Source organism: Nestor notabilis, unplaced genomic scaffold (genome assembly GCF_000696875.1).
Source record: "Nestor notabilis isolate BGI_N333 unplaced genomic scaffold, ASM69687v1 scaffold30365, whole genome shotgun sequence".
NCBI classification, from domain to species: Eukaryota; Metazoa; Chordata; class Aves; order Psittaciformes; family Psittacidae; genus Nestor; species Nestor notabilis.
In genome coordinates this window covers 22,530-31,320 of record NW_009929542.1, presented here as the reverse complement: position 1 = coordinate 31,320, position 8,791 = coordinate 22,530, and the positions used below count along the sequence as shown (strand labels likewise).

The window sequence follows — 8,791 nt, the reverse complement described above, 5'->3', positions numbered from 1 at the left end:
TACAGCACTAATGCATTTCAGAGTATCTATTATTATACTCTGGGATGTTGCCATCACTGGCACAACCACCACTGGTGCCTGGTCCTCACAGGCTAACAGCAATACCCAGGCACCCTGTCCCTGCTGGGAACCAGGAATGCTGGCCCCCTGCTGTCATCCAGCCCCAAAACCCTGCACAATGATGGAGATGATTTTTGCTGACTCACGTTGTCAGGTAGTTCCTTTCTGCTCCTTCTCAAGATATAATAGGGGTCAGAGCACGAGGGCTGATGGCGTGCAGGGAAACAAAAATGAAAACAGCCTTGGTCAGAAGAAGATTTACCTTCACTTTTGTTAAGTAGTAATAAAGGTAAGACCCACTGAAGTATAAATTCTGGCCCAAACTAGTGCAAATTCCCTTAGTCTGCAGTTGTTTACTTACCTATCACTTAGAAATGTAGTTTTGCCTATTCCTTAAAGTTACAACAGTTTTCCTTCCCAAAAGCCTGGGCGTAAGTGGATTATATGGAACTAGCAGCTTTCAGGAAGACAAATCAGTTCCTCCTGGAACTCTCAAACCCAGATCCACTCTAATGGCTCAAACACCACAAAGAAACATCATTTTCATTTCCCTCCTTATTTTTTCCAATTAGCCTCCTGGATTTCTAAGCTCTGAAAGATGCAGTTTGGGAGGAATTCTGCAGATACTGTCAGTAAGTAAGTGTGCTAAAATGCCCCAAACTTTCCAAGCCAATTCCTCCACACCTTCAGCAAAGTGCTCTGTTGTCTTCTCCTACCTTCTTTGCCAAGGTGAAGGGGAAAGGGGGAAGGTGGTGACATAAAGGACAACACTGGCAAAAGAAAGAGAGACCAATCACATACAAATAAGCTCTGCCTAGAAATTAGAACCCTTCTGTCACAGCAGTGTAATCTTGAAGCGGGTTTGGCGCAAGGTAATGGGAACAAAGGCAAAACCAGAACAAAGTCCCCGGTTTACGAACACAGGTTGAAAACAGCTGCCTCAAAAATGACTTGAGGAGAAATTTCCACCCTCAGACACTTAATCCAAGTTTATATAATCCTAAAGACTTTCACAGAAAATGTCACTTTGCAGCTTCAGCAGCTCTTTCATCAGCCACTCCCTCAGCTCAGGACAAAGTGATGCCAGCGGCACACATCCAGCCTGAGGAAGGAGCAATCCATCCTGCTCACAACACACAAACTGCACTTCGGCCGCCTCCTCTGGGACACGCAGCTAAAGGCTGAGGAGCTTTCAGTTTCTTCTCATTCAACACCAACCTCTCGTTGTGAGAATTAAAGCACCCCCTGAAATTTGCAGGCAAAACCACCCCCAAACCCCAAAAGCAACTTCCCAGCAATAGTTAAATGTGAGCCGGTTACGTAGTCAGATTCTCCAGAAGATCATTTTAACCACAGTGTTGTACCCTCCCAACCCTAAATCCAATGCAAATATGAAGAGCAGTCATAAACCACAGCTGAGCAGTATGTGCTTCTCCATGCCAGTGTTTGCTCATTTGCTGTATTGCTTATGTCCAAGTCTGCCACCAACTTAAAACAGCAACGTTAACGATGTAACTGCCACCAACTCCAACAGATGCAGCGTAAAAGGAGGTGAAAATCAATCCTTTTCTTTGCAAAATGGAAACAGAACAGTAAGAAAGTGGGGAAAGAAGACACTATTTAGTAAAAACTAATCACAGTGATGACCATGTGTTCCTGCATATGATGAGTGTGACAGTAAGGCACTGAATAAATTAAAGTAACTGAAATGGGAGCTATCTGGAGCTAGCAGGCAGCCTTAAAAGCTGGTGGCTGTAAATTAACGCTGGAAAACCCAGTCAGGGGGCTTAAATATGTGAGTGAAGCTAATTAACCATTAAAGCAGCTTGCCCATGGACAGCACTGGCTCCCTCAGTGCCTTTGCAGCGGATGGATTTCTCTGCCAAAACGCCTCCAGCTGATATACAGCTCATTTCCAACGTGCTCTGCTCTGTGCCATGTGAGAGATCAGCTTGGGTAACTCCGAAAGCTCTGTGAAAGGGAGTATGTATTCCAGGTAATGAGGAGAGTACAGGCTGTGAGGGTCTGAGGAGAGCCTTCCCTGTGCAAATCAGTTCTTCTTGAAGCTGCTAAGAGAGTTCAGTGGTAAAAGAGCTGTTGTGACAGTGAGAAGACAGGCAAAAGGCCCATCCCACCAGCCCTCTGTGCAGCTGCACCCTTTGGCTTCCACCAGCTCCAGTGCTTGTGCAATAAGCTACACTGGAAACCTGACATGGATTAAAACTAGCTTGGGTTTGGGTTCTTTTATTGGTATTATTTTAATCCAGGCCATTTTCCCACACTGGTTCCACACATCATCACTCCCAACAGCTGACAGATGATGGTGACACAAGATTGGGAACCACAGCGGACATGAGAGGAGGGAGTATTGCAGCAGCAGAGCCAGTTCCTGCTGGGTTTAAGTGCTGGTGAAACTACCACCAAAGAGGCAAGTTAGGTGCAGTCTAACAGCTCACCACCACCAAACCACACATAGCCTTGGCCTCCCTGGCATGTGTTCTTGCAAGCAATTGTCTCTAAGTTGAATCAATGCAACTTGCTAAATCAGCTAAATAAAGCACAGGAAAAAAAGAAGGTGGTAACTTTCTGTCAAGGTAGTGAGCTGAGTCCCTTTATCATGGGATCATGGAGTGTCAGACCCAGGGCAAGGAGGAAAGGGAGCGGGGGTGCCCTTTAACAGTAACAGAGGGGTTCGCTCCTAACTTCACCTTTCCCATAGAAACCAAAAGGAGGACGAGTCTAAGGATCCCCACCTTCTCAGGATAAACCCTGCTAATGCCACATCCAGCACAGGCTGCAAACAGGGAATTGCAAAAATCTGAGCCTTGGAGATCTTGGTGCCTTTTTCTCTCTCAAACTTGCTTAAAATCACAGTCCTTTGCTAAAATCACTGTCCTGATGGTCACTCCTACTTGAGAAAGTACAACCTGCCACAGCATTCCCCATACCCACCCCAGGGCACAGTTCCTAAGGACTCATTCCCACACTATTTTAACCCACTCTTTGCTTTTAACGTCTTCCCCAGAGCCGTAAGCACAACAGTGGCTCATGGCCAGGGAAGGAAAAGCCGTCACTCCTGAATGGTGGGGCCCAAGCCAGTGCAGTTACCAAAGCGGCACCACTTCCACATGCCTTTCTCTTCCGTGTGATTCAGCTTTGGGAAAGACTTTCTGCTGGTGTAAACTGGTGCTGAATGCAGCCTGCAGAGCCAGGTTTACCTTGGCTGAGGTTCCAGCTTTCCTTTGTATTCATACAAGAGTCAACAAGACCAGAAAACACCCGTTACGATGGGAGCACAAAAGCACTCGATACCAGAGAGTCTCCTAAAGTGAAATAGTAAATCCCTGACATGCTGTTGTGAAGGTGTAAACCAGTAGTTTTCTTTTTAAACCATGTTAAAGTATGATAAAGACTTTCCTCTGCTTAAGACTTGGAGATCTAATGATGGACTAGTTTGGGTTGGAAGGGACCTTAAAGCTCATCCAGTTCCAAGCCCCTACCCACTAGAGCAGGTTCCTCCAAGCCCCATCCAACCTGCTGACCACTGAGAGACCAGGCAGCACTCAGCAGCTCAGGCAGCTCTCTTCCTGAAGCATCCATGAGTGATGCCTATGGAAACACCCGGAGAACTCCAAGTGAATGGTCTTATATTGAGCAGGGAAGCTTTGTAATCATCTGATATAGAAAGAAAAGTCATATGACAAACATGATTTCTGCTTCAATGGCTAAAAATGTATGTTTGACTATTTACCTCTGACAAGGAATTAACCAGTATCCACCCAGTAGACAGGAGACCTGCACTAAAACCCCCTCAGGAAGCTGTATGGGAAGAGGCAGCATCTTTATCTTGGGATGGAGTGGAAGATGATTGATCTGCAGGCTCCAGAAATAGTTACAAAGCCGGGAACGGAAGAACAGGCAAGAACCAAATATGAGTGGGAAGGGAAATTCAGATTAGATTCTGGAAGACAATAAGGAGTCTGAACCAAGAACGAACTTCTCGTGGGGAGGTGGCAGTGAAAACACATTTGTCTCCTGGGTAGTCTGACGTTCTTCACTGGCATGCCAAAGCTGCAGGAAGGAAAACAATTCCTCTGATTTCTACTCCACTCTATAGCCTGAGAAGGGGTTTGGACACGGCATGGGCTAGACAGCAGGGCAGACAGAAACCAGCTCTTTTATCCAGGGCCTCAGTTCCTGAGGTGCAGAATGGGAGAGCTCCTCATTTCCTTTTACATGGAGAAAGCAATAAGGAAAACAACTGAGGTGGACCAGAATCAAGGGATCTTAGTCAAGCACTTGCTGCCTGCCAGCGAATCCCCGACCGACTCGAGTGCAGCACTTGGGATCCTCCTCCCTCTTGCCACACTGAAAATAAGCTGCAATTTTTGGGCACAGATCTCTCTGTCAACAGTGGGGCTGGAACGAGGGATCCCTGAGAGGCAGCTCGGGTCTCCCCTAAAAATCCTCTCCCACAAACCACAGAGATTTATCTGCCCCTTCTGAAGCCACCTGAGCTCAGGCAATAATTTATACAACACAAATCCCATGTATTCAGCTTGTTTAGTTAAGAAAATGAAGTAACAAAAGCAAATGTTTTATCTTGGCTTTAATTCTCTAAGCCAAATGAAGTTATTTCCCATAAGGAGAGGGGCTTTGGACAAGGACCTGTAGGGACAGGCCAAGGGGAATGGCTTTAACCTGCCAGAGGGGAGATTGAGATGAGCTCTGGGGCAGAAGCTCTTCCCTGTGAGGGTGCTGAGGTGCTGGCACAGGGTGCCCAGAGAAGCTGTGGCTGCCCCATCCCTGGCAGTGTTCAAGGCCAGGTTGGACACAGGGGCTTGGAGCAACCTGCTCTGGTGGAAGGTGTCCCTGCCTGTGGCAGGGGTTGGAGCTGGAGGAGCTTTATGGTCCCTTGGAACACAAACCATTCTATGGTTCTATGATGCTTCTGTGGAGCTGTTCTGAGCAGATAACTTGGGTAAAATCAGAAGTGCCAGATGGAACAGGATCAAAACCAGGTAACAACTCTGATGACACCGACCAGTGGAGTTAAAGGAACAAGCTGAACTTACAAACAAGTCACCATGTCAGCAGCTGCCCCTCACGGACCATTTATAGCAGAATCACTTTTCTATTCTTGCTTCTTTTAGAGCAATACATGGCCAGCAACGGAATGTGGGAGCACTTGCCCATGCTCAGAGCCTGCTTCTCTGATGCTTCCCTCCTGATCCTAAACCACATGTTGGAAGGATCTAACTACAGAATACATTAAAGAAATGCTATTTCCTTGTAAACTGTTTATTTCGAGGTCTTCCATGTTTTAAGCAGGGACAAACTGGAACACATCATACCATAAGATAACCAAGAAATAGAGGGGAAGCAATCTCAGTGTGCTCCCACAAAGACTTCTTACATCTCCACTAGCAAACTGCCTAGAAATTGAAGTTCTGCCTCCCTCACTTTCCAAGCTGTGGAACCATTTCATCTCCCAATATAATGGAAAGCAGAATGGGAAATGTGAGCAAGGGATCACCCTGTGTGCACTATTTTAAGTATCTACCGAATACACAAGGGATAGAGCTGTGAAGGCAAAAGTTTCACCTTTTGTAAAGCAATAATGCAGGGTGCAGATGTTGCTGCAATTAATGATGACTTAATAATCAATGATGTTTGACATTTGCCAATAGTAAGTATTTAGAATAGTAAGAACCCATCTAAGGAGCTCAAGTGTAAATCAGAACGGACCAGAAACCAAAGCAAGCCATGGCAGTATCATTTGTAGTATCAAAACAAGCAGGTAGTATCATTTGTTACATGTTCATAATGGAATCACACCTTCTAGACTTTACTTTTTTGGGGGTAGGGAGGAAGTTAGAGAAAAAGAGAAGCCATCAGAAGTGAAAAGAAAAAGGTAGTTGTGAGCTGATTCAAAAGAGAGGCAAAACGTTTACCCCTAAAAGGGGCTGCAGATATTTCAATCAACAAGCTAAATATAAAATAGCAGTAAGAAAAATGACCCAGACAAAGCAGGAACTCAACCAAGGCTGGAAAAGCAAATACTCTGAATTTCTATATTTAGGGAGCTGACATTTTTGCTCCTGAACAGCTGACACAAGCTGGTGCTAGTTGAGAGATGCTGCTGATCACTAGACATTGCAGTACTACCTGTGCCCCCAGGGCACAGGCCTGGGCATCCCCTGTAGCTGCAGAAGGCAAACACAGGGCACAAAAAGCAACATCTCATATCACTGCCCTTCCAAGGAAGCTTTGCATTGACTGAGCAGGTGAGAGGAGCAGAAACCCAAACACCAGCCTACAGGTAAGAACCACGGGATGCACGTGCTGCCCCTGCCTCCCCGCTTGCAGCAACGGGATACCCGCCCTGCATCCTTATTCACTGCTCTGGGATAATGCTGTATTTCCCTCTAAATCCATGCATCCTTTCATCTCTCTTCCAACCAATACTATGGGTTACTCCTGCAGCGCTCTGCCCCTCCCCACAGCAGAGGTTCCCACCTTCCCCACTGGATTCCCCACGCCCCACACAACCATTTCAGACCATGAAGTCTTCCAAAGGTAGTAAAACTTTCCAAGCAGAACAAGCACTCCAGAGCATTCCCGGGGCACTGAGGGCACTTCCACACCCACATGTTCTCTTGGAGCATATCAAGCACCACCCTGGACAACATCACTTATCACCGTCTCCTGTATCACAAACCTTTCTCTGTATCTCCTGCTGCAGGTGGGTTTGCTGGCTCCACCACCCTCCATGCCAACAGAAACCCAAGCAGAAGCCTCTCGGGCACTGTCATCTTCACCTGCTGTCACATCTAGGCAGGTCCTCCAGAAGCTCTGTGCTTCCCTTCATCACCAAGACCCTTTCTCAGAGTGGTCAACACTAGACTACTTGGGAAAGCACACAAGGATCTCTACACTGAGCAGGTATGGGATACTCCAGCCCCTTGCTACCACCTCTTCAACTGCTTACATCCACAGACACGATGTTTTCAATCCTTCTCTTCCTAAATTTGGGAAGTTATTGCGAATTAGAGCCTTGAACATTCTCATCCAGCCAAAAGCCCACGTACACTTTTGTTATAACATTCCCTCATTCTTGACCTCAACATCTTCCAACATCAGTGAATTCCATGGCCCAATTATGCATTGTATAAAAACAATCTCTGAATCAATTTGGCACCTTCTAACGTATCTGAATATCCCTCTTTCTGTGATACAACACAGAAGAAAGGAGCTCACGATCTGGTTTCTCTATGGCATTATTGCGTATGTACCTTCTTTCCTACTCTCTTACTCATTTCTTTCTCCAGGTACTAATCCTGGTCTTCTGAAGCTTTCGCCACATAACTTTTCTAAGCTCCTGGTGCAATGCAGTACACAGAGCCAGGCTCCCTGGTTGCTGCTAAAACATGGGCAAAGTTTGGTAAAGTAAATACACCCTGGAGGAACTGAGTGGCAATGAGTCCTTAAGCAGGTATTTCCTGCCATTCCCAAGGGTGGTAGTCAGAGAGAAAGGAGCCCATCATGGCCCTGGGAAGGACACAGCAGAGCCCAGCACCAGTAGGGTATGTTCACATCCTCAAGCCTCTTGACCCAAGCAAAAGCTCCACCCTTTCTTCTCCCCTAATGCAGAGCACAGCCTTCCCCCCCCTCTCTTCCCACTTCCTCAACTCCCACCTTGGCTTCCTCCTCGAAACATGCATTTCCTTGGGGTTTTATCTCATTCCAACCCCTTCCAAATAACTTTCCAAGGAAGGGATCTCTTGCAAAGCATTTTACTCCCCTGCTGAAACCTTGGCAACGTGTCTCCCTTCTCCTCAGGGCCAGATACACATCGGAAAGCTGCAAACCCACCAGAAGAGCTGAGCAAATCTTACCGCGCCTCTGAACTTCATCTCTGCCTCCTGGCAGCTCCTGCAGAGCCTGAGTTCACCCTGCTTTCTGAGGACAAGTTCTCTCTCCTGTCAGTTGCCTTTTTTTTTTCATGACATTTTCGGTGCAGTCACAACTCCTTCCCTCCCACCAGCTCCTACTGGAGCATCCCGGAGAGGGCGTTTTCCAAGGAGAAGGAGAGGAACTCTCCTCCCCTCGCCAAGAGGAGAGCCGGGCGTGCAGAGCTCAGGAGAGGCAGGCCAAGAGCACTCAGCTGTCCTCTGCCTTCCCTGCTGAGTGCCCAACCACAGGGAAAAACGGAAAGAAAAGTAATCCCAGGTGCTGGAAAAGCTGGTGCAGAGCCCAAACACAAGCCCACAGCGGCGGGACAGGAAGAGATGAGCTCCATTAAAGCAAAGGTTTGCACTGAAGCTGCAGCAGCAAGAGGCTTCCCCAAACCCCCTCCCAACTCACCACAACAGCAGCAGAACCTCCAGGGTTCACAGTTACAGCTGTAATGGAGCTCTCAGCAAATCAAAGGACCAGGAATAGGATGTACTTTGACTTGTCTGCTCTTGCAAGGACTTTTAGCATAGTGGCTCCTGAGTATTCTACTCCAGAAACACTTTGAGACATGCACCCTCAGAGCACACACTCTATATGGAGGTCCCCAAGGTCCTCATGCCAAAATATCCTGCACTACACCAAGACAGACCCTTCCTAGGACAGAGTCAAGCCGCTGTTACCCTCAGCCTTCCTATCCTTGCAAACAGAAGCAGCATGTTTCTGTCTCTGAGGCCATCTAGGTTTGGTCACACAGAATGGTTTGGGTCGGAAC

The 8,791-nt window shown here is 47.2% G+C and overlaps 1 protein-coding gene across 1 annotated transcript in view; it reads right to left on the bottom strand.

The window, feature by feature from the left end:
* The window catches only part of MYO1C (myosin IC), a 26,145-nt gene extending 18,169 nt beyond the window's left edge, over positions 1-7,976 (bottom strand). The window contains exons 1-2 of the mRNA XM_010015011.1: positions 7,959-7,976; positions 207-266 (exon numbers count right to left, since the gene is read on the bottom strand). Of these exons, the coding sequence (XP_010013313.1) occupies positions 207-266; positions 7,959-7,976 (78 nt within the window). The remainder of the gene's footprint in view (positions 1-206; positions 267-7,958) is intronic.
* Between the last annotated feature and the right edge of the window lie 815 nt (positions 7,977-8,791).